The sequence below is a fragment of the Tiliqua scincoides genome, chromosome 5 (assembly GCF_035046505.1).
Source record: "Tiliqua scincoides isolate rTilSci1 chromosome 5, rTilSci1.hap2, whole genome shotgun sequence".
Lineage (NCBI taxonomy): Eukaryota > Metazoa > Chordata > Lepidosauria > Squamata > Scincidae > Tiliqua > Tiliqua scincoides.
In genome coordinates, this window is record NC_089825.1 from 54,955,915 (window position 1) to 54,982,065 (window position 26,151).

General features: G+C 46.9%; 1 protein-coding gene across 1 annotated transcript in view; it reads left to right on the forward strand.

Annotated features, from left to right (window-relative positions):
• Positions 1 to 3,609: 3,609 nt before the first annotated feature.
• The window catches only part of ITGA9 (integrin subunit alpha 9), a 276,091-nt gene continuing 253,549 nt past the window's right edge, over positions 3,610 to 26,151 (forward strand). Inside the window, exon 1 of the mRNA XM_066627787.1 lies at positions 3,610 to 3,995. Coding sequence (XP_066483884.1) covers positions 3,667 to 3,995 — 329 coding nt within the window. The 5' untranslated portion in view covers positions 3,610 to 3,666. The remainder of the gene's footprint in view (positions 3,996 to 26,151) is intronic.

A 26,151-nucleotide genomic window follows, 5' to 3' on the forward strand; every position in this document is an offset into this window, starting at 1 on the left:
CCTTCTGTTACTTATTTCTGCTTTTAAACTTATTATATGTCATGTAAAGATCTAGCTCATTTCCTTCCAGATTCTTGGAGTGGGATGCAATAGTTTTAAAAGAAATATACAAAAGTGGAAAGATAAAAAGAATCCAAAGCAAATATAAAAGATATATTACAGTGCACCCTCGACAACTTTACTCACACGTAAGATCCACTGTGTTCAAATAGGATTTGCTTTCAGGTAAATTTGCATAGGATTATAGCCTTAATGTAAAATAAGCTACATACTGTGTGAGGCAAATGTGGCAGTGGAAAAGATAATGGCCTTGAGATATAAACATGTACTCCTAGGTAAATTTCTTAGTTTGCCTCCTCCTGAGCCTGATGTTTCTTCTCTGCTTTTGAAATAAATTTGAAAGGCAGCGCCTGAGCGATTCTGCTGATGATGTAACTACTCCTGCTGTAGGGGAACAACAGTACCTTACCTTAACAATGATATGGTGATGTGCAAGATGTAATAGTGGAAGCTGGCTTATATTGAGTCAGGTTTTTGTTCTGTCTACCTTGGTATGCTGAGAGTTGTTTTACAGAAGTCTTTTTCCACCCTATCTGGAGATGCTAGGGATTGAACCTGGGCCTTCTACAGGCAAAGCAGCTGCTCTACCTTTGAGGTACAGCCCAATAAGCATATGGAATGGTTTGTGTCTGTGTGTCAGCTCCCATTTTCCTTAATGTGATTGGAAAGTTTGGTCAGTGTCAGTCAGTGCTGAGGGATTTAATTGGAAAGCTTCAGTGCTTTTATGCTTCCAGATGTAAAGTCTTTGGCTTGGGCATTATTAATGGATTGCATGTCATCTGTGGAATTTGCCTAATCATTTCATATTGACTTTCTTTCTAAATGGGATTATTTCAAATCTAAGGTGATGGCAGAGTCATTGAATCTTGTGTGGAAATTCTTTGGTTGAAGGCTGGCTAGTTTTCATGGATATGTAAGGTGGTGAACAACGTTTCACTTTAGGACTGTGATTCCCAAACTGGTGGGTTGTGACCCACCAGCCAGGGAAAGCCCTGTGTCTGCCCCCTTAAGGCAGTGATGTGATCAGCACGATCGTGCCTTTGCCAGGGACATAAGGGTGTGTTTCCAACTTACCAGGAGCAGCACCGGCCTCCTGGAAGTGTGTGAGGAGTCCGTGGATGCCTCTGCAAGGCTCCCCAAGCTGCAGAATGCTTTTAAAAAGCAATCACAACCCCCTTTTGGTTTCACAGTTGCAAACTGGAAGTGGGTCACACTTTTTAAAAAAACATTCTGCAGCTTGGGGACATCTGCAGAGGTGTCCATGAACTCCCAGCACCCCTCCCACTGGAGGTCACACTTCCCCTGGTAAGTTGAAAACACCCCCTACCATTCCTGGCAGTGGCGTGGCCAATGATGCAGCTGTAGTAGTTCGGTGTGTAAAGGAAAATTGGAATTGAGGGTGAAAGGTACAACAGAATTTTACTGAGTACTAAAAAATCAAAAGGGAATCCAAAGTGGGGCTTCACTAACATAACTCACTCGCATTTGACCCTAGGCAGAGAGTATTCTATGGCTAATATTCACACACAATGGAACCCTGGGAAAAGTGGTTAGAATGAGGAGAAACAGGGAGCTTGAAGGAGAGAGGAATTCATTGGAATAGTGTTCTTCCCCCTTGGGGCTGGGAAAACAATGGGGTCTTGAAGCCTCAGTTGTGGGGTCACAGCAACTTATCGGAATGAAAAAGGTTGAAGACCACTGGACTAGTGCCTCATTAGGAAAAGGGGGAGGCATCTGGTGTAGCCCTCTAGGTGCCAGGACATTGTGTCCCAGTCCTGCTCAGGTTCTTAGCAATTGTCCTAAATCAGCTTTCACTAGTACCAGGCTTTATGGTAACTTTTTCTGCTCTCTCAAATAAGAATATTTGGTTTCAGTTAACAGTGCTGGGAGGGCCTTACGGCTGAACGGAGTGAGCGGCAACGGAGATGGTGGTAGGTAGAAAGTGTGGTGGGAGGGGGCATGTGCCCCTCAGGTTCTGCCTTAGATACACCTTTGGACCTGGGGCTGTTAAGAGGGACAGATAGCAGTTACAGGTGGGGAGGACTGCTGTGTTCCACCAGGTTACTTTCCTAAGCAGCAGGGTGAGGAGGTGGTGGTGGCAGCAGAAGCATTGGTAATGGGCCATACACAAGAGGTTTTTGAATTTATTTTTTTTTAAGTTTGGCTGGACATGCCAACAGGGGTGGAGGATCTGCCCAAGTCAGGCAGCAGATCCACTCCAGCCACTGCTGACTTAGGGCCCAATCCTATCCAATTTTCCAGTGCTGGTGCTGCTGTGCCAATGGGGTATGCACTGCTTCCTATGTTGGGGAGGCAGTCACAGAGGCCTCCTCAAGGTATGGGAACATTTGTTCCCTTACCTTGGGGCTGCTTTGCAGCTGTCCCAGTGCTGGAAAGTTGGATAGTTGGTGTGTGCTGTATTCTCTGGTGTGGAGCCAGTCACAGATGCCTCCTCAAGGTAAGGGAACATTATTCTCTTACCTTGGATGAGACATTGTGGCTGCATTCACACTGGAAAGTTGGATAGGACTGGGCCCTTAGTAACTGCGAATAGTAGTAGCATGGTGGGGGAACGGGATGCACTCTGTATGTTATTAGACCCAGGATGGTATAGTAGTAGTTTTGGAGTTGGAGTTAGACCTGGAAGATCCAGGTTCAAATCCCAACTCGAATGAAGCTTCCTGGGTGACTGTGGGCCAGTCACAGTCTCTCAGCCTCACCTTCCTAAGAACATAAGAACAGCCCCACTGGATCAGGCCATAGGCCCATCAAGTCCAGCTTCCTGTATCTCACAGCAGCCCACCAAATGCCCCAGGGAGCACACCAGATATTCCTCACAGGGTTGTTGCAAGGAGGGGAGGTGCTATGTACACCACCCTGAGCTCCCTGGAGGAAGGGTGGTATGAAAATGTGAAAGATTAAAAAAGTTACTGCATGAGACGCTACAAATGTGAGAACAGCCCTGCTGGATCAAGCCATAGGCCCATCTACTCCAGCTTCCTGTATCTTACAGTAGCCCACCAGATGTCTCAGGGAGCACACAAGACCACATCCTGGTGCCATTCCTTGCATATGGCATCCTGAGCTTACCCACTTCTAAAATCAGGAGGTTGCACATACACATCATGGCTTGTAACCCGTGATGGACTTTTCCTCCAGAAATCTGTCCAATCCCCTATTGAAGGCATGTAGGCCAGGTGCCATCACCACATCCTGTGGCAAGGAGTTTCACAGACTACCACACGCTGAGTAAAGAAATATTGCCTGCCATTCTCCCAGAGGGCATCTGTGCGGGGTCTCTCCCTCCGCCCTCCCACACACAGGAAGTCATCAAACCAGCCCTGGAGCAAGAGAGGCTGAGCTGAGCGCCTTGGAGCGCGCACAGGCGACGAGCCAGGGAGCGCAGAGAGCGCTAGAGAGCGCTGTGGCTCCGGCTTGGCGGCGTCCCGGGCGAGGGGAACGCGGCTGGCTCCGCGCGGCTCTGGGATTGGCGTGCAGAAGCGGAGCTCAAAAGTCGCAGGCTGGCTGCGGGCTGAGCCAGAAGGAGCCCCAAGCGCCGCTGCTCCGCGGGAAGAGCCTTGCGTGCCGCTGCGGCAGCCAGCTTGCATGCGCCCGGCAGAGCGGGGGCTCCAGCCTTGGCCGCCTGCCCTCGCCTCCAGCCCCGCTGCTCTCGCGCCTGGGCGGCGCTGCCTGGAGGGAGCCTCCCCGGGCCGGCGGGCGGCAGAGAGGGCGCTGGCCGGCTGGCTGCGCGGGAGGATGGCTGGCTGCGCCGGCGGGGGCCAGCGCGGCTGCTTCAAGGTGCTGGTGGCGACGCTGTCCGTGGCGCTTGTCTACTCCTACAACATCGACCTGGAGCACCCGCTGATCTACCAGGGACCCAACGACTCCTTCTTCGGCTACTCCGTGCTGGAGCACTACTACGACAACACCCGATGGTGAGTCCCTCCGGCTTGCGGGGAGGCATCTGCTGGCTCCCCTTCTCCGCCACCCCCGAGTCCTGCCGGCATCTCCGCCGCCTTCCCCTCCCTCTGCACCAGCCATGCTTCCATCAGCGTGCTTGGGACTGGCCGCTGCTCTCCACGGGACAAGGTGGGAGCCTTTCCCCGTCCCTACCCGGAGATGCCAAGGATCGAACTTGGGACCTCTGGAGGTTCTCTACCCCGGGGCCACAGCTCCTCCGCAGGGTCTGCGCTCCGCAGATCCCCCCACTCTGGCAAGTTCTAGGTGTGAACTCTGGGACGGGTTCCTTCCCAGTCCTCCAGTGGTGCCTGCTGCTCAGATACGCTTTGCACGTGCTCAGAGTCTCTGTCTTTAGCACGAAGTCTCATGTTTCCTGACTGAGCCTGCAGAGGGGTTCTAGTCCTCTCCTTTTCACACTTACCTGGGAGTAAGCCCCATTGTTTGTAGTGGGGCTCACTTCTGAGTAGACATGCATAGGATTGGGCTGTGGGTTGGGCAATCTGAGGCTGCAATTCTATCCCCACTTACCTGGGAGTTAGCCCCATTGACTCAGAAGTAGACATGTGTAGGACTGGGCTGTAAGTGTGGGTTGGCTGAAGTCTGGACAATCTGGGGTTGCAATTCTATCCCAACCGACTCTCATGGGACTTACTTCTGAGTAGAAATGCATAGGATTGGGGTGTAAGTGTGGGTTGGCTGAAGTCTGGACAGTCTGAAGCTGCAATTCTGTCCCCACTTACCTGGGAGTAAGCCCCATTGACTGTAAAGGGACTTACCTCTGAGTAGACATGCATAGGATTGGACTGTGAATGAGTGCAATGTTAAAATGCCACCAGTTGTCTCTTGTGAAGATCAGAGGGAGCATTTAAAGTGGAATTCCTCAAAGACACTCTCTTTTTGCTCCCATATGACTGTGGCTAGCCCACTGTTTGGCTGAGCGATTACTGAGCGTTATTAGGAAAATTGATTCTGTTTTCCTAGCATTACCCAGATGATTCTGCAGCAGCAGCAGCAGAGGAGTGTGTGTAGGCAGCTTGTCCCAGATTGCAGTGCATCAGCAATCCTTCTAGTAGAATAGTTATGTTAATCTGTTGCAGCTAAACAGCCAAGAGTTTTGGGACACCTTTGAGGCTGACACATTTATTGCTTGCCTGGACCAAAGCCCACTTTATCAGACGCATGGAAGCTTCTGCCACAATACATCTGTTAACCTTAAGGTGCCACAAGATATATTTTTTTTAAATCAGTGACAAATAATCCTTTTCACCATTGGTATGGAACGGAATCCCACTTGTTACATCTGTGTGGGGCGTTGAGTCCAAAATGGTGTACTGGGAATGGGTGGTGCAGGAGTCTTATTGAGAGGTAGTTGCCCAACAGGTAGTGATGGAGATGAATGCAATGAAGGAGTTCATTTCTGAATGTGGTTTAGATCTGGCAACTAGATTCTGGACAGAGACAAATGTTCTGGCCCCATGGCAACTGGTGTTGTGTGTTGTAGCCTGAGGTGGTTGACAAGAACTTTCAGGAAACATTTTCCAAGTGTGAGAATGCTTAGCCCAGCCATTTTCAACCACTGTGCCGTGAATGGTCCCCAGGTGTGCCGCGGGAATTTAAGAGAGAGCCATTTATCAACAGGACCATTGGGGAATGTGAGCCCCCACTGACAGCACAGTGTGCCTTGTCAATTGTCAAAAAGCTGATGGTGTGCCTTGACCATTTTAGTGCCTTGCCAGTGTGAGATGAAAAAGGTTGAAAATCACTGGCTTAGCCAGTGGGGGAGATTGCTAGCAAAGTGATGGAGTCTCATTTCCCCTTGGAAACTTTAAAAGGGACATTTATGTAGGAGCATTGTGTGTGTGTGTGTGTGTGTGTTCGGGGATTATTGGTGGCACATTGTATGTGGCTGTGGGGAGTGTGTACTGGGAGGTCATCCCACTCTGGTCTTCCCTGTTTGCAGAGAAGCAAGGGGACTCAAATGAAGTCTATGTGATACCCTGTAAGTTAAGAAGTGCTTTCAACTCCAGTAATTGCAAGCCAGGTGCCTGACAGGCAGTGCTTGATGGTGGAGATGGGTGTCTCCTATTGCTTGCCCCTAACAAGCAATTACAGGAGGTATACTGCCTCTAAACATAATCAAATTTAAAGCAAGGACCCCCAAACTACAGTCTGTGGGCACATCTGGGCCACCAGCACATTTTATCTGGTCCCGCTGAGCCCAGTGGGATTATAATTATGTACAGCATCTTCTGTTTCTTGCTGGATGAAGTGATTTTTGAGCTAGGTCACTCTTGTTGAGGACTGAGCAGAGAGCGCACACAAACAAGCAACCCTACAGTTGCAGATATTTCCTCCTATTGTGAAAAGTCTTAAGAGTTATGTTCAGAATGGATTTATTGTTTTCTGTAATTGATCCTCTGTGGCACACTGTGAGAACTTGGCTGTGGCCCTGCAGTGGCAAGACTGGGGACCCTGGTTCATAGCTAACCACTGCTGATGATGTTGGAACTGGATTCTTCATCTACCCACTTGTCTGTCCCTTTTCCAGACATCCACACATGTGATGGGTTTTGTACCAAATGACTGAGCTGAAAAACACCTATTTACGGTGTCCTGTGCAAGAGCTCCTCTACCTGCTGGTGTTACACAGAAGGGAAAATTCCACCAGGATAGCTTCTCCCATCGCTATAGCACTATGACAGCAATCTTGCCTCCTTATTGTAGTCTGGTTGACCAATTGTTGGGTAGGGCCATCAGCTTTTTATAAATAGAGGCTCTGTGACATGAAACACCTGCATATTGGGCAGAGCCCAGCTGCTAGTGGATATGGAGATGCAGCAATAGGGAAACGTATTTCTGTTGATTTTCTGCCTGTCATGTAGCTGTTAAAGGGATAGTGCTTCTGTTCATTAAAAAAAAGATAGCAACTTCCACTGGGAATGATGTAGGACAAAAGGACTGTTTTTCTCTCTTGCATGCATGTACAGTACATCACTTGAACTCTCCCCACTTGATGGCCGCCAGCTGACTGTGTCAGTTATCTCCTTGAAAAATTGATTTGAGTTGAGATTAAGTGACATGACAAATCTGTCTGCGGGATCACATTCATGATGGTCAATCCACATATGCAGGCTGTCACTTGATGCTTCAGTCAGTGAGTGGTGAATGGGCATGTGTGCACTGGACCTCAAGTTAAGGCTATTAATTGAATCAAAGGCCCATGACATACCTTCAGACTGTACTGTTTCAGAGGATCTGTCCATAGCTGTTAAGGGGTCAATTCTAAATTTCAAGGATTGTAGTAAACAGTAATGTATTGCCCACTTGTTCAGTGACACATGTAAATGCACTGACATATATGTTTAAGGGACCTTTGACTGTGGCTCAAGGTGCATCTCAATGAAAGCTGGTATTCATAAAAGACCAGAGAGTCAGATATAGGTGCAAACACAATATTGTTTATTGGGCAGGATAAACTTACAATAAGGGCATGGAGATTAATTATATTAAACCAGTACAGCTATGTATGAATTTTACAGGATGAAAGAGGGGCAAGAGAGGAGGGTATGGAGTGCTGTGTGAGAGAGAAGGGGGAGACAAGGAAAAGATTAGAGACTTGAGACCAGGATTGAGGGAGGGATGTAGCTAGAGGAATCCCGGAATGAGGAGTAAGGGTGAGAGAAGGGAAAGTGGAGATGTACAGCAGAGGGTCTTTAGCATTGCTTGGAAATTAGGAGCCCAACCCTACTCTTTACTCTCCCTCTCCCGTCGATCCAGTTGCACAAAAAATGAGCACACTGTATCCAGCATGGGGGAGGGGGGCGATTGGAAGGCTTCAGAGGGGAAAGGGGATTTAAATCCCCTTACCTCTCTACCTCCTGCTCTGCAATGGGTCCCCTTGCACCAGCGATTTCGCTAGTGCAGGTTCAAGGAATGAAAAGAGATGGAGAGGCTGCTGCCGGAGGGGATAGGATCCAGAAAAGAGATGGGGAGGCTGCTGCATCTCTGGATCTACCCCCTCATGCAGTCTCCCTGATCCCTGGTCCTCCTCCTCCCCTGCCTGGTTTCGCCCCTCCCAGCCCCCCATTCTACCCTTCCCACCTCCCACAATGGCTTACCTGCTCTGGTGATTGTCCAGCATTCTGATGACCTGTGCGGGAAGGCTCTGGCCTTCCCGCCAAGACTCTGGCAGTACACTACACTGCGTGCTGCTAGAACGCGCTTTGTAGCTGCTTTGCAGTAGCCAGCACTGGCAGAACATGGAGAAAGTGAGGACTCAACCACGGTGCAAGGATGTGGCTTGACTCGTGATGATGGAGGAATAGTGTTTGACACTTGAGATGTGTCCTAATAAGCAGCCAATCGGCACTTCTCTACTTCCATCAAGCTACCCTTTTGCTGCCATATAGATCTCATTCCATTTTCAAGGTGCAGGGAATTGACCATCTGGACAACCAGATGTTTTATTTATGTTTTTGTTTTATCCTATTGGTAAAATGTTGACAAGACAGGTTGGCATCTTCATGTGAACTGTTGTAATTGTGGTGATTGAAATGTGTGCCAGGTGGGAGTTAGGAGTTCAGAGATGTTCCAATGTCAGTCCAAACCATCTTCAAATAGCATTCTATGAGATGATCTGAGAGATGCCACAGGCTTGGTGATGACTTGTATTGGATCCCCTTCTGTTGGCAAAGGTCAAGGCTTAAATTTTAGGCAGAGCTGATGTTCAGAACCTGTTTTCAGCACTTGGATACAGATCCAGGATATGTCAGGTAGCAATCCTAAAATGTGTACCTTTTTGTCCTCACTGGCAACCTGGATGAACCTCCACTTTTTGCCACTCTCAGAATAAAGGAACAGACTTCCAGGTTGTGGGATGTGACTTCCAAGAAGTTTGGACTTATGGAATGTCTTGCCTTTTCCCTTTTTGTTCTTTATAGTGAAATAAACTACTGGAAAAAGTGTGGAAATGTTTATGGTTATTTACAAGCATAATGAGAGGTAACTTGCAAAATTATGTTGTGCAAATGGTATTTTGCACTTGCTTTTGGGTGGGCTTCACTTAACCCCTCTAAAATATTGGCTCAGACCCAGGGCATAAAGGGGAAAAATAGCATACCCTTGCTGATATCATTGGCAAGTTTATAAGTTATAAACGGTAGTTCTGTCCTCTTGCCAGTTTCTGGAGCTCTGGGAGACGTCACTCAATTACATCTCTGTGCACCACACCCCTTGATCAAGCTTTGGGGGTCAAGTAGTGCAAATTCCAGATTATTGCAATAAGAAACCATTGTTTGTCCTAGATGCTGATGCCTCTTGCTTGGAGGACTTTAAATTTAACTGTTAAAGTGGTACATTGTGTGTGGTGTGTGCAATTAACTGTGGCCTAGCGGTTTGTACTATATAATTGGTTTCAAAGGGAGGATCAAAAGACTCCCCTTGGCAATGCCTTCCGTACACACAGACTGTTCCGGAACAAAAAAAGTCCCTTTTCACAGCCATGGAATTATAAATTAAATGCAATTCTAATCATTAATTATTTGTTTCAGAAATGCTACTTCTCTTGCTGCGTTTGGCCTTAGTTGTTAAGCTTCCAGTGTAACTGAGGTCACTTGATTTATACCTAGAGAATGTATTGTGGTATTAAAGTAATTTTGCTCTGTCTTGGATGTGATGCAGTGGAACAAGTTTTGACTATTCCTGGAATCAGCAAATTACCGAGTAATAGTTAGAAATAGTGCTGTTCCTTTTTTTTTTTTATGAACTGTATAGCGGTGATCCTTCTTGTAGCTCAGTTTTGTAGCCCTTTGTCAGTTTCCCATTGATTAAAAGTAGCATCTGTCTTCCCATTAAAATGAAGGAATAACCTAACCTACTATCTCTATCTGTAGGTCTGCAAAAACTTAGTGCATACTCAGAGGCAGTGGCATATCGAACGTTTAGCAAGTAGGCCATGTGCCCTGGGCGCCACTTGAGGAAGGGTGCCACTGAGCAGTTTCTATTAAAGTCAGGCAAGTGGAGGTTCTCATTGAGCCTCAAAAAGAAGAGGAAAGGCAGGCAGCAGCTAGACCATGAGACTTTTAAAACACAAATTGACAATCCAGAGAAGGGCAGCTGGATCTCAAGGTTGATCACAAGGCCGCCACACTCAACGCCTTCTCAGGAGAGGAGAACCTGGAAGTGACGTTCGCAGATGAAAGGAACCTGGAAGTGACATCATGATGGCACCACCCTGGGACTCACAGCCTCTGGCTGCACTACTGCTCAGAGGGCACAAACTTTGGAGAGTGTACAGCTTTGGGGGTGTGTGTGTCTCTTGCAGACTTTTAAATAGAATTTTTGAATATTGGGAAGAATGATCCTCTTAGCCTGTAGGGGCTTGTTTCTGTCTTTCATTGCCCCCCCCCCCCAGCAAGGTTTGATTGTGGGTTAGGTCACTCCAAACTTCTTTCAGTTCATTGGATTAGAGTTGGAGCCTTGGTCCATGAACTGTTTTGAGACAAAGAAAGGTAATTGAATTAGGATTGAAGAGATGGCCAAGTCCTTCAGCTTTTCTCAAGGGGCTTGATTGCTGCATCCCATTTCAATATTCAAGGTAGCAGGGAAATTAGTCTCAAGTTTGACAAAAATTTCTGAAAGTTTGAGCCCATTGTTTCTTGGCTGGCCTAAATGGCCTTGATTTTCTCTGTTGGAAGGGCATCCCAATGTTTGCACCATGCCCTGCACATCTCAATAATACAGTTAAACATGTGTGGTCACCCCAGGAAATTTCTGTATGGCTTCTCCAAGCAAGGGAGATATGAGGCCCAGGAAAGAAATGTCCTTTTAAATGCAGCTTGGTCCTAATGCCTTTCTAGCTTCATCTTTGTTCAAAATGGCACATAACTTGGCTAGTACTTCTAGCATAAGTTGGCTGGTGCTACGTGCATGTCTAGCATTGACCCCTGAGCAGAAGCACCATGAAGGGCCTTCAGGAAGTCATCCTGGTTAACGCCCTACCAATTTGTTGAAAATGGGTGGTTTCTGCCAGTAATTGCTCACCAGCCCTTCCTGGAACATCAGCAACAGGGAGAGGAAAAGTATATGTGTTTGACTTCATGCCACATTGCACAGATGCTCCCTAAAATGTCATTTATTGTGACACTTGGTTATGGACTGAGGAAGTGACTAGGTCGATGTAAAACCAAAGGCCCTGCAACTTGTCAGTGCTAACCCAGTTGTCCTTTGTTCTTATTCTTAATACGTATTTCTGTACTGCTTTTGTACAAAAAAGGTTCACAATTTGGGGTATGTTTCAGTTATTTTGCTAAGATGGACCCCTGCCCCAGTAGTAGGGAAGCAATCTTTACCAATTCACAGGTGTACTTTCTGACCAAAAACCCATGATTTGGTCTAGGCAGCAACTTCTCATATTACTATTTGATGGTGTTGGTAGCCAGTGTTTGAGAAGGCAAAGTACTGTGATCTTTGGGAACCTTTCCTCATGGAGACCAAATTCTTTCAGGACTCCAGTCCTAGGCAAGATTTATTTCCTGACCAATCCTATCTGGGACTTACCGTAGCAGATCTCACTTAAGACCCAGGCTGATGGCAAGAAAGCCATTCACCCATTCTGCGAGCTGGAAACGTCGGTGCAAATGCCCGGAGTGGGCACCACCATCCTGCAGAACCCCCATTATCCTCTGCTGTCACAGGGAAGTCTGTGGCAGAGTCTGTTTGGGGGAGGATTGGGGACAGGTTGGAATGGGGAGCTGTCCAGGCCGTTGGCACTTCAGGGGTGGGAGGGATCTTGCCAGCATTAGTGCATGCAGAATCTTAAACCCCCTTCCTGGCTTGCATCCACCTCCAGAGACTCCTCAGCTAAAGAGCTGGAGCAGGTCCAAGGAGAGCCATTGGAGACCAGGTGTCCTCCAGAGAGTTAAGTAAAAAGGTTCTTTACTTACCTTTGCTGGGCTGTCTGGTTTCCTGTCCACCCACAGCATGTAGTGCATGCTCTGTCAGCGATGCTGCACATCTGTGCTGGTGGGGGATAGGATTGGATTCTTATTGATTTAAAGCAGTGGTTCCCAACCTTTAGGAGACTGCGGACCACTGAAGCAAAAGTTGGAATTGTCAGGGAGCACATTCAACCCCCCCCACCCCTGCACACAAAAATACATTTAAATTTGTAATACTGGCAGCCCTCATTATCCATGGGGACTCTGTTCCGTTCTTGAACCCCGGTGGATAATGAAAACTATAGATATTCGAAACAAGAGTTTTTGCCTCCCCCCCCCCCCAAACCGGACTAGAGCTGAGCTCTGGTTGGTCCTGAGGCTCTTCTGAACTCTGCAGAGGCTGTGTGCACCCACCTTTAGCCTCTGCGGGCTACAGAATGAAGCCCAAATTCATTTGAAAGCGACTTACGTTTTTCCGTGAAAACTGGAAATAACGATTCTGGACTTTGTTCTGAAGCTCACAGAGGCAATGGGCTGATGCATGTGGCCTTCATTGGCTTCAGAAGAGCCCCTGGAGGCAAGAAGAGCACAGCTCCCTTCACCTCTGGGGGCTCCAGGTTCGCCCACACAATGGGTTTGGGGATTAGAAAAGATTTATTAGAGATTTAATATTTATAGGGGAGATTTGTGGTTTGCTGCTTTTGCTGCCAGCTGCAGTTACAGGCAGTCTGATCTCCGCCCTCTCTGGTGGGTCCATCGGGGACTGCTCGCTCAGCGAGATGCTGGTAGTGATCTAAAGTTATTTTTTTCCCCATGAGACCTCACAGACCACTTCTCAGGGTCTCACGGATCACCTGTGGTCACTGGTTGGGAACCAGTGATTTAAAGGATCTTAGCCTTCTGAGAATCTAATTGGATCAATGGGTCCTACCTCAGTACCTTATTGGCTTGGTGGTTTGAGAGAGAGAGAACTATGGCTCAGTGGGAAAGAATGGAAGGCTAGTCATAGCATGTCAGAGTTGGAAGAAATCCTAGAGGTCATCCAGTCCAACCCCCTGCTCAGTCTAGGCAACTGCTATAGTATCACTGAGAGGTGGCCATCCAGCTGCTGCATGAAAACTTCCAATGAGGCACAGCCCACATCCGAATGAGGCTGTCTGTTCCAGTGCCAGCCAGCCCTTATAAGCAGGAAATTCTTTCTCATGTCTAGTCTAAATCTCTTTCCTTGTGGTTTCAACCCATTGGTTCTAGTCCTATCCCCAGGAACCACAGAAAGTGTTCTTGTTTCTGTGGGACAGCATTTTAGATACTTGAAGATGGCTATCGTAGCTCCCTTTGGCCATCTCCTCTCCAGGCTAAACTTTCCAAGCTCTTTGAACCATGACTTCTAACCATTTTGGAACCCTCACACCTTGTTGCCCTTCTCCGAACCAACTTATCAATGCCTTTCTTAAAATGTGGTTCCCAAAGCTGGATGTCATGTTCCAATAGAGACCTCATTTGTGCAGAACAGAGTGGGACTATTTCTTTTGGTATTCTGGACTCTATGCCACTGTTAATGCAGCCTAGCATTCTATTTGCCCCCCCCCTTTTGCAACTGCATCACAGTGCTTATCTATGATCAGCTTGTGGTCCACTAACAGCCCAATCCTACGCATGTCTAGTCAGAAGTCAGACCTACTGAGTTCAGTGGGGCCTCCTCCCAGGGAACTGTGTATAGGATTGCAGCCTAAGGAGTGTCTATTAAAGCTACAGAATGTGCTGTCTTTTTTATCTCTTTGCAGTCATCTGGGAACCGTAATGTACTGGAGACCTTTATCTCACTGGATAAAGGACATCTGCCTTTTCTGTTTTTTTTTCTTTTTTTGTTCTCTTTATTGTTCTCTTCCTATATTTTTCCTAATTCCTGTGTGAGAGCCATGTGGCGAAGATCATAGGGCAACGTGGGTCTTCTGTAACTGGAACATTAACCCTAACCCACCCTGGATGTCTATGTGGTCAAGGCGCAACTTCCCCCATGTTCAGCTGCAATGAAGAAATAACTTCTGCTCCTTGAGCAAGGCATGCCTTATCCTGTGATACCCTGAATTCAGCCAGGAGATGACCACACTGGTCCTGCATTGGCTCTCTGCTTGCTTTGTGACTGGCAAGGTAGCTCTGTAAGTTGAAGCTTATCTCTTGCCTCTTACGCTTCAGTAATCAGAAGCATGGAAACAAGGGGTCGTATCCTAAGAAAGTTAGAATTCCCAAGTCCCTTTGAAATTAATGGAAATAATGACCAACTGTGCAATTCTATGCAAGTCTGCTTATATGTAGGCCCCATTAAGTTCAAAGGGACTGTGATGCAGCTCCCAAGTAAGTACATATAGGATTGCAGTTGGGTAACCCAATCCTGTGTAGGAGCTACAGCAGTGGATCTCACAATCCGTTGCTATAAGTCCTGTAATGGTTTCGTAAAAAGGTGCACTGCTATTGTATGCAGCGGAACTGTTGGAACAAATGGCTAAGAAGCCCTTTGCACATTCCAGCAGCTGCCATAAGGTGGTGGAGGGGTGGGTTGGGGGGAGGATTGGGGTGAGGAGCAGGTTGAACTGGGGTGGGATCTCATTGGCAGCAGTTCAAACCAGTTCTTATCCCCCCTGCCCAGCCTGAAGCTGCCCCGGAGTCTTCTCTGACTTATGTCAGCAAAACATTTGGTGTACATCCGAGGTAAGGTGGGCCACTTGGTCACCTCCCTACCATAACATGCAGCACACATTCTTGCACTTTGGCTGCATGGCGTAAAAGTAAACTAATGGGGATTGGATTGGACCTTAAGTTGTCTGTCTTCAGTGGTGCTTAGTCAGGTTCACTTCTTGTGATACAACCCTGGCTTTCTGATTTTGCATATCTGTCTGACAGTGTCTTTAGGTGAACTGCTCTGGAGTGTGCATTATTCAGTTATTTAAAGGAGTTATATCCTGCCTCCCCCCCCCCCCATATTCACAGCGCTCAAGGTAGCTTAGGAAAATTCATAAAATACATTAAAACAGTGGAACAATGCCCACAATCAAAACAAGGGGACTTCCCAATTTACAAAAGCCTCAATTCATGTAATTTTGATTGTACAGTGTATAAATGTCAGCTGTGGGAGGGGCAAGCTCCAGTTATCCTCCAGGTGCCATGGCTGATACAGGATCTTGATTGGTGCCCAGGTTGCCTGCAGAGGCTAGATCCTCCTCCTCCGCAGAGTCCAGAGGGGCTGAATGCTGACACTCTCAGACACAGATCGCTGTGGGCAGAAACGTGGCACAGTGGAAATGTGCACACTGTGCTCTCAGAGGCATCTGGAGGGCCACCATGAGATATAGGAAGCTATACTAGAAGGGCCCTTGGCCGGATCTGGAAGGGCTGTTCTTGTGAAAATAGAGTTTCATATGCATATAAATGGCAAAATGCATATAAATTTTGCCATTCAACACCCCTCCCTTCATTACTTTGTGCTGTCAGAATATCCAGGATTGAAGACTAGCTTTGGGAGTCCTAAGGGTTCTGTGCTTGTGGTTTTGGCACTGTAGGTCAGGCTTACTGCAAAAGCACCACTGTGATTTGAACTCTGGCTTTATGGGATTCTTAATCATGATAATACTGGGGAACTGAGAGGAGCAGTCATTAGATCCCCATGAATACAGCCATAGAAGAGTCAGTTGTGAACAAACCCTAATAATCCCAGATGTTTTGAGGTACTGATTCCCAGGGTTGGATTATTGCACTGCTGCCAAACCTAGTTCCAATGTTTTCCTTCACAATGACAACCTGGACTTAATGGCTTAATGGAGAGTGTGCGCACCTCTCTTTTCTGTTCTGTCCAGTAGTGCGGGTGCTCTGCTGTTTTCCAGGAATGACTCAAGAGCCCATCATCCTGACAGCAGATGCTTGTGATATGAAACATAATACAGGTCCCGTTGTGCTGGATGGAAATCATTCTAGCTGCCTTAACAATTTCCAGTGAGGACAAGGATTGTAAATTCATTTCGTGCCACTCATGTTCTAAATGGTTAAAGAGCTGAACAATGTCCTCTACAAACAACTGTTGGCACATGAGGCCAGAATGGGAGAGAGGCATTGAATGTGATGATTGAACAAATTCTCCTGTCCACAGCATAGCTTCGTTTATCCTGACGTGCTTGTTATTTGTAGAACCCAAGAATTGTGTGTGTGTGTGTGTGTAAATGCTCTTTCCACATGTCTTGAAGATTCTGAAATGTACCTCTCTGGCCTTGATGGGCCTGAATTCACCTGGAGATAGGATTAGCCGATGCCAATACAAGTTCACAAAGCTTGTCTGTTTTCCTCTCTCTGATAGATAGGGCTCTATTACTTAGAATGCTGGCGCTGGAACTGTAGGGTACTGTGGTATCAATAAATGCATTCAGGCTGGATCCAGGCCTGAAAATGAATTGCTGCCACTCTCTTTGATTCGCAAGTGCTTGTGTGCTTTGCCTTTTGGCCTGATGGCTTCCACTGGAGTGTGTACTGATAGGGAGTTCTCAAAAGAGAGTGGGAAAGAAAGAAAGAGTTCTTTCTGGCTGTGGGAAGAGGAGGAGAAGGAAAGGAATATTTTCCTTAGCAAGATATCAGTAATAGACAGAAAAATCAAAGCTAAAAATGATTGTTTGTTTTGTGTATGGAAACATAATGACATTGGTTACACTGACATATAAAGGATGTTGTTGATAAACCACTTTTTTGATATAGTCACTTCATATAGTGGTCCAAATAGCATTCATGGTGCCTGTTCAGGGCCGGAACTGACAATGTTAAGCAGTAAGTTTTATCAACCTGGAATGGTTGTGATTCTGAGCTCTTGTATTTGTATGGGGCCCCACTAAGACGCCACCCTCCATGAATGCTGGTAGCTGCTGTACAGATCAGTGTATTGATCTAGCTGTGAAATTCTTTTACTCAGATGTGAGGTGCAACTGTGTGCTGTTTTTTCCCCAGACAGGATGTGGTCATGCACTGACATCTGCTGCGCATAGACACACAGCAGCATTTTTATTTCTTCCTCTCCTTTGAAACTAGATTTGGGAACTGACCTGGTGTGTTAATTTGAAATACAGAATGGTTCTCTGATTCTGGATACCAGACATGATCTCTAAACACCTAATAGGTAAGATAAGCCAAAAGCTTAGTTCACCCAGCAAATGTTGGTTGTTTAGTTCATGGTGATGTGGTTGGTTATTTTTAAGTGATTTTATCCCTACAGTTGATCTGTGATTAGGTAACAAAGCTGCATTTGAGCTTTGGTTGTTGGAATCGCTTTTTGGCACCACTCTGGGCAGATGGACATCTTCGGCATCTTTCCATGCCATTCCATCGGTCTTGAAAAGTGCTGGACTTCCTGCTAGATACAGCAGCATTTTGACTTCCAGAGCTGTTTATCCTGAAGGCTTCTCAGCAAGGATGTGGCAGGAGAGACATGTATTGCAGGGATCAAGCAGAGAAAGGGTCATGGAGAGCAGGGTTAACTTGGAATGTCTCCGGCGAGACCCTCATGCTTGGAAGTTGTGTTCTCCAGTTCATGACGGGGAGGTCTGTATACTATTTCATTTCACAAGGTTTGAACCTAACCTATTTCTGCCCAATACAATACACCTGTCTCTGCTGGAGAGAAGGTGGAGTACCTCAAGACATGAGGGATGCAAACATCATCACGCTGTACAAGAACAAAGGTGACAGGGGTGACTGCAACAACTACCATGGCATATCTCTCCTTAGCATTGTAGGAAAGTTGTTTGCCCGAGTTGCACTAAAGAGGCTCCAGGTACTTGCAGAGAGCGTCCATCCAGAATCGCAGTGTGGATTCCAAGCCAACAGGTCCACCACAGATATGGTATTCTCCCTTAGACAACTGCAGGAGAAATGCAGGGAACAACAACAACAGCCACTCTTTATAGCCTTCATAGATCTCACGAAGGCTTTCGACCTGGTCAGCAGGGACGGCCTCTTCAAGATTCTCCCCAAGATCGGATGTCCACCCAGGCTCCTCAGCATCATCAGATCCTTCCACAATGACATGAAGGGCACTGTTGTCTTCGATGGCTCCACATCAGACCCCTTTGACATCCGAAGTGGCATGAAGCAGGGCTGTGTTCTTGCGCCAACCTTGTTTGGGATTTTCTTCGCTGTCCTGCTGAAGCAGGCCTTTGGAACTGCAACAGAAGGCATCTATCTCCGGACCAGATCAGACGGAAAGCTCTTCAACCTCTCCAGACTGAGAGCAAAGTCCAAAGTCCAGCTGAAATGTCTGTGTGACTTCCTCTTTGCCGACGATGCAGCTGTCACTACCCACTCTGCCAAAGATCTCCAGCAGCTCATGGATCGTTTTAGCAAAGCCTGCCAAGATTTTGGACTGATGATCAGCTTAAAGAAAACACAGGTCATGGTTCAGGATGTGGACTCACCTCCCTGCATTACAATCTCTGCGCATGAACTGGAGGTTGTCCATGACTTTGTGTACCTTGGCTCAACGATCTCTGACACTCTTTCTCTCGATAACGAACTAAACAAACGCATCGGTAAAGCAGCTACCACGTTTTCCATTCGCATTCTCGGCATCACCTGGCAGGACAAAGTTCCTAACAACACAGTCCTGGAACGTGCTGGAATCCCTAGCATGAATGCACTGCTGAAACAGAGACGCCTGCGTTGGCTCGGTCATGTTGTGAGAATGGATGATGGCCGGATCCCAAAGGATCTCCTCTATGGAGAACTCGTGCAAGGAAAGCGCCCTACAGGTAGACCACAGCTGCAATACAAGGACATTGCAAGAGGGATCTGAAGGCCTTAGGAATGAACCTCAACAAGTGGGAAACCCTGGCCTCTGAGCGGCCTGCTTGGAGGCAGGCTGTGCTGCATGGCCTTTCCCAGTTTGAAGAGACACTTTGCCAACAGTCTGAGGCAAAGAGGCAAAGAAGGAAGGCCCATAGCCAGGGAGACAGACTGCACTTGCTCCCGGTGTGGAAGGGATTGTCACTCCCGGATTGGCCTTTTCAGCCACACTAGACGCTGTGCCAAAACCACCTTTCAGAGTGCGATACCATAGTCTTTCGAGACTGAAGGTTGCCAATATATATTTCTGCCCAGCCCACAGGTGTACATGTTTGATCTCTGTTGCATATATGCAACAATGGGCAGAAATGGCTTAAGGTTTGGACTGGTCTGTGGGCATGCTGTGTGCCTTGCAGCCAGATGGTTGCTGTGATGGGTGGGGTGGTCTTGGAGGTTTGTTTGCAGAGGTGGTAGATGATACTTTCCCCGTGAAGACAAGTAACTCTCTTTTGTAATTAGCTCTCATAAATCCTTTCCATTTTGACACAGGGGAGTCATAAATCCACTTTTCCCTAGGCCAGCAGTCTTCAGCCTTTTTCATGCCACAACCCCAATACATAAAGTATAAGACTGGGGACCCATCCCAGAACCTGATCAGCCCATCCCCACCCCTGCCTGTTTTGTTTTCCCTACCTCTTCACAACAACCCTGTGAGGTAGCAGCCTACGGAGGGCTGCCCTTAGGAGCGGAAGGGCAAGACAGCAAGAAGAGGCTGTGCAGGATTATATCAAGAATTCAGTTTTGATAAGGCAGACCATTATGGGGCTGGATCCAAGCACTCTCTTGCACAGGCTTTAAAAGGTTGCTGCGAGTGACTCCCCCCCCCCACGAGGTTTCATGATCTTATTGGGGTCACAACCCACAGGTTGAGGAACTCTGCCCTAGGCCATCACAATACTTCCTTAACGTGGGAAAAACCCTTTTCCAGTACTGGGTTTGCTTGTGTGCTTATTTTGAGATAACACTTCAACTCCCATCCTTCATTTCTTCATTCAAGCAGGAAGCTATGTTGAGACTGCAAAAATTTGGGAAGTAAAGAGCCCTTGGGTAATTAGAGGCTTTTACGGACCATGAATTCTTACAGATATACCTGTTATCCTATGCATTACCAGGGCCCTCCATATCTGCGGATTTCACTTATCCGCAGATTGGGGATCTGCTGGCCCTCCCCGTGGCCCCCTGGAGGTAAGGGGAGCTCTGCTCCCCTCACCTCTGGAGGATCTTCTGAGCCTAGCAGAGGCTGTGTGCATCCACCTGCAGCCTCTACTGGGCTCAGAATGACTTATTAGTTACTGTTAAGTAGCAAAAAACATCATTTCCGTTTTTTTTCTACAAAACCAAAAGTGACGTTTTTATGCCTTTAAACGGCATTATGAGGATTAGGGAACCCACCACTACTTTGCTTGTACCAGGATATCCCAGGCCGTATATCCTAGGCATCTGGCCTAGAAGCCTTTAAAAGGGGATTGGACAAGTTTCTGGAGGAAAAATCCATTACGGGTTACAAGCCATGATGTGTATGTGCAACCTCCTGATTTTAGAAATGGGATAGGTCAGATGCAAGGGAGGGCACCAGGATGGAGGTCTCTTGTTATCTGGTGTGCTCCCTGGGGCATTTGGTGGGCCACTGTGAGATACAGGAAGCTGGATTAGATGGGCCTATGGCCTGATCCAGCAGGGCTGTTCTTATGGATAGTAATAGTAGCAGTAACTAATAAGACTTGGAGGGAGCATTAACAGGTAAAGAAACCTTTCTTCTTTGTCCAGTCCTTCCTGCGGCTTACATCAGGGCAGCTAGTGGAAGCAGTGGCGGATTTGGGTTGCCCTTCATCCCAAGTCTGCTGTTACCTCCCTCCAACCTTGGATACAAGCTATATTGATCCATGGAATTGCTAAGCATAAGTGGGAATTCCCCTTCCCTCCCCACACTAACCTTATGTGGGGTTTGAAGGGAACATGTCCCTTTAAACTTTAGATACTGTATGAGGAAGGAGCATTTCACAATTCCCTCTCCTCCATTTAAAGTTTAAAGGGATGCATTCTCTTAAACCCCAGGTGGGGACAGAGCACAGTGAGGAGGTAAGGGGTTTTTCCCCCCATTTTCCTTCCAGTGCTGCAGTGGGGGGATAAGTGCTGCACTCCAGACCACCTCTCTCTGCCTACTTGATGTTTACAAAGCACAAGGTAAATAGGGGCAGGCTGTTTGGAACCCACTCTCTTCCTTTCAGTTTACTTATCAAGAGTGTGATCTGCAGCCTACCTGCTCCCACCACTTCTGTTTGAGATTAGCAGCAGCAGAACAGACTGGGAACATAGACTGCATCACTTTCATTTCAAGCAGAAGTGGTGTGGACCAGGCAGGATGCAGACTGCACTCTTGGTAAGTAAAGGGATGGATGAGCATGCATGTGCTCTCCCCCCACCCCCACATCTATGGGAGATGTGTGCAAATGAGGAAGTGGCACTTGGGGATTGAAGTGGTGCAAGGGCCTGTTGTCTTGGGCACTGAGAAACCTTGGGCAGTCCTTGATCCCTCCACCCACCATGAGGTTTTGCTGATCTCCTCTTGCCATAACACCTTTACATGCCTTCCCTCACAGTTTCCTGAGCATATAGAAACTTGGCAAGTGATATTGTCTAGGGTTGGGAAGCCCACCCTGTGATGGGAGACAATTTGGTAAGAGCAGCCCCTTACAAAGAGGGATGGTTTAGAAGACATGAAAGGAATGTCTTCTAACCACCTTCACTTCCCTGTCTTGTGACATTCACCTCTGACCTGAGAGGTGTGCGCCACCTCTAAGGAGGTTTCTCCCACTTCTTTGGACTCAGTTGGCTTCTTGGTGCAGGGCACAAGCTCACAGGGTAATCCCTCCATCTTTGTTTCCTCTTGTCAAATTCCTGCATTGGAATCTGCTGCTACCATAAATTCCAAATCTCTAACAAAATATTGACTCATACTCCTGAGGAATTGGTAGTTTCCCCCATTCCCAGGCCCCTTCAGAGAAAACTAGAGTCCCTGGGAAGCCACACCATTGACTGTCACCCTTTTCATAATGTCTGCATAGGGCTAGTTATTCAACACAAATGGATGACAATGTGCATGATTGTGGTGTGAGAAGGAGGGAGAACATGCTTGCCTTCTGAAGTATGAACGCATTTGTTTTCAACAGTCTACTTGTCTTCTTTAGTTGCATGACTGTTCAAAACAAGGTTTGGAGTAAAAAAATTTCTGTTCAGAGAAGAATTATTGAAGCTAAAAGAGAGAAAAATTTGTAATGGGTTCATATAGGTTGGACAAATATACTTACATGGGTGGCAGAGGAAACATCTCTTTATGCTCCTTCTTATGGCCCAATCCAGGGCCTATAGCAGCGGATCTTACAATCTGCTGCTGTATGCCCTGGTTTGGTGCCACAACAGCCATGTCACTGCGCTCCATGGCCTTGCACTTCAAGGCCACTGATGCAAATGGCTGGAGGCACCATATGCCACTGGCACACCCAGTCTGCACTGAAACAGGTGAGGTGGCTACGGGGGCAATTTGGGAGGATTGAGGTGGGGAGTGGGCCCAACCAGGGTCAGGAGGGGGAGGATCTTGGTGGCAGCACCACATGCCAAGGTTTTATCCCCTTATTCCTGTTTTGATATGCCCTCTGAGTCTTCTTAGACTTATACCAGCTAAATAGGGTGTGGGTCCAAGGAGACCCATTGGAAGCCGGGTATTTCCCTTTGAAATCAATGAAAGTTAAGCATTTTTATCTTGGATTGGACTGTGTCCATTGTCACTTCTCTGTGCACCAAACTCAGACCTCTCTTTCACTTAGCCACCTCTAGCTTAAATAGCCTTGTTTCATGGTTAAACAAGGCTTGGCAGCACAGTTCTAGAGCAATGTAAGTTTTTAATGGGAGTCTTCGGTTATAATTGAATCGGTCACCATGTGGTCAGATTTTTGTTTAAAAAAGATGTTTATTTTCATAGGCTTTGTCATAATCATAATATTTTGCAGGAAGTTTCTCTTAGAGCCCAATGCTGAGCTCGGTGGCACGCGGGACTAGCGCGGGACGGTCACCCAGCTTCCGCGGCTCGGTGGTCTCATGGACCGCCAAGCCGTGGCACAGTAGGCGGGGGCGGGTAGGAGGCATTCTGGAGAGGGGGGAGGCCGGTGGGGGGTGGAGAGAGGGCGGGGGAGGCATGCCGGGGGGCCGGACAGGAGGCGTGCTGGGGGAGGGCGGGAGGTGGGTCCGCGGAGCTTTGCTCCGCAGGATCCAAGGCACTCATGTAGGGCTCCGCACCCTACACGAGTGCCTTTACCTTACCACTGAGCTTTTGGTCAGCGGTAAAGTGAGTAGCCCCATTGTGGGGCTGCTTACCTTATCTGGGAGAAGGGGACAAAAGTCCCCTTCTCCCGAGGTGCCTCCCATGGTAGCCCAGGAGGTGCAGGTTCTGGCGGCAGCCCTTTTCGGTGCTGCCGAGCCTGGGCGCCCCGGGCAGCTCAGGATTGGGCTGCCCATCTCTAAATGTACTTCAGGGGAAAGCATGTAAAATGCAGCCCAGGAGGAGAAGCAGTTTACTTTTTACAGTTCTCAAGCTCAGCTTGGATCTTGTGTCTCTGGAGTGGAGAAAGGAAGATTCTGGGTTTTTGTAGTGCACCTGCTTTGCGTGCAGAAGGTTCTAGTTAAAGTTAGAAAGGACCCCCATAAGCTTTGGAGAGTTAATGTAAGCAGTATTGAACTAGATGAAGCAAGCCGTGTTATCGGGCAGGTTCAGTGGTATTCCCTACTCGGAGAGGAAATGCAAGTGTGGTAGGGATTGTATTGAGACCATAACACATACTCTTTTCTACTGCCCACTTCATGACGTCTCACGCAAGAAATATCTAGGCCCTTTGCTAACTAGGATGCAGGGCTGGGAGGACTCAATCATGCTTCAGTCTCTCCTTTCCACATCTGACTCTGAGACCCTTGATAGGGTCGCTGCCTTTTTATCTGGGGTAATTGCCAGGCAGAGCTCTGGAACTCTGGGCAGTATGTGAGGAAAAGACTGATGTCTATGTTGTGGTGTCTTTGTATATTTTTGTTTTGTTTTGTTCTTTCTCTGTATTTTATGCCAATAAAGGTCTACTGAACTGAACTGAACTAGATGAAGCAATAGTTTGAGTCAGTTTGAGGAAGCTTCTGCTGTACCTCACGGTTCTTGTGGTCTACATATGCCATTCCAAGTTTCTTGGATGGAAAGTGGAGGAACAAATGTGATTTCATAATGATTTTAAATTATAATCCCTGTGAACATACGCGCCTTGGGACTGAATGTGCCCAATAAAATACACCGTAGACACCCGCCTATAAGTCGACCCCACAGATAAGTCGAGGACAGGCTTTGAGCCAACAATCATGGAATCTTCTATGACCCTCGGATAAGTCAGGGGTTAAACTTAGAGGGGTGTCTGACTATAGTTTTGTCTGATTTACCCCAGGCCAGATCCTGAAAAATAACCTACCACTAATTGTTACCTAAGAACTGTAGCCTCTTATTTATTAAAAACATAGTAAAAGATCATAAGATACATTTTTATTCTTTTTAAATTCTGGTCTTCACCACCTTTTTGTAAACGCTATCAGAGTAAGTGCACTGTAAACAACATATCAGTAAATCAGTGGTTCCCAACCTGGTATTCATGTACTCCCAGGGACACTCAACAGGACCTTTAGGGGTACTTGAAAAAGAATGAAATAATGGCAGAAAAAGGCAGGTCATGCTCCAGAATGCCTTGCAAGGACCAGCAAGGCAGGAAGGGAGGTAGCTAGTTGGCTTTGAAAGCCCCACCAACAGCTAGTTTTTGGTCATCAATTCATGTATGAACCAGTGATTGAAAACCAGCACAGTAAAAAAGCTGAAACATAATATGGAAAGTGATCAATCACCCAGAATTTTTCAGCACACTTTTGGTGCAAAACAGTGCAAAGGCAGAGTCTTCTGTTTCTCAAACAGATAAAAAGAGAAAACACTGTGATGCATACATGAAGTCTGGGTTTTCATAGAGAGGAGATGAGGGCTTGTATTATTACAAACATTTTGCTAATATGAAGGGTACAATTTATTATTGCCAAGGGATATGCAAGTGAAAAAGGTTGGCAACCACTGCAGGAGAACCATGAATCAAATCCACCTTTAAGGTGTCTGGTGTGTTAAGCCAGAAGCTCTACATACAACATACAACCCATAACACATAACTGAAAGTGTGCAATTCAATTCACAGCAAAGAGATGCAGCTGCATATATTTGCAATGCTTTTTACGCAGAAGCAGACCCACTGCTTTCCATGGGTTTTATTCTTAAGTAATGCTGCATTGAATTGTAGCCTGGGAATTGTTGCTTCAAATGGAAAGGAGATCCCCCCCCAAAAAAGACCTCTGCCAAATGCAAAGCCTTTGCAAAAGGGAATCGGGTTGCAGCAGCAAAAGGGAACGGAGGGGAATAAAAGGTTAACATTGGCTGAATCGTCCCAGGAAAGTAACTATAGCAACTAACCAGCTGCCTGCCTAAGCTTATCCAAGAAAGAACCTGTTCAGAGTTGAAAGGCTCTGTCCTCTGATTGACCCGGAGATAAGGCAAAGTGAGAATTGGAGCTTGATTACTTGGCAAAAATTTCACATACTATACCTGAGTACCTTTATACATACAGGCTGTGCCTTGTTATCCACAGGGGTTCTGTTCCGGAAGCCCCAGTGGATTTAAAAAAACAGTGGATACCAAGTCTGTGGAAAAATAGCTTTAAAGACTCACCTCCAGGTTTCTTGCTCCTCCAATGTCATTCTAGAATGCAGTGGTATAGACACTTTACCGCATTCAGCCACTAGGATGGGGTGAATAATGGAATCTAGTGGAATGAAATTATAATTATTTAACAGTTCAAAGTTAGGAAATTGGATTTTGGTACTCTTTTTCCTTGTTGCATGACATATAAGGTGGACCTTGGTATCAGTGGTGAGTCAAATCAGTGAATACCAGATCAGTGAATGCCGAGGTCCCACCTGTATATAATAAATATTTACTTATCTGGCATTAAGGGTGTATCTTTAGTTTTTCCCCCTCCCCATTGGCCACAGTGATGTGCTATTTATTTATTTTTGATCTGGTGAAAAGTGGCATATGTCCACTGAAAGTAGCTGAAGTTCAAGCGTAACAGTACTTTTGCCCTTGGTTTGGTCATAGAAACACTTTCCTTTATGAATCACTTGTAATTTAAATCTGGGCCCCATAAGTTGGTAACAGATCCCTTTCATGGTTTACTTTTTCAGAGCCCAAGAATGTCATTGAGTT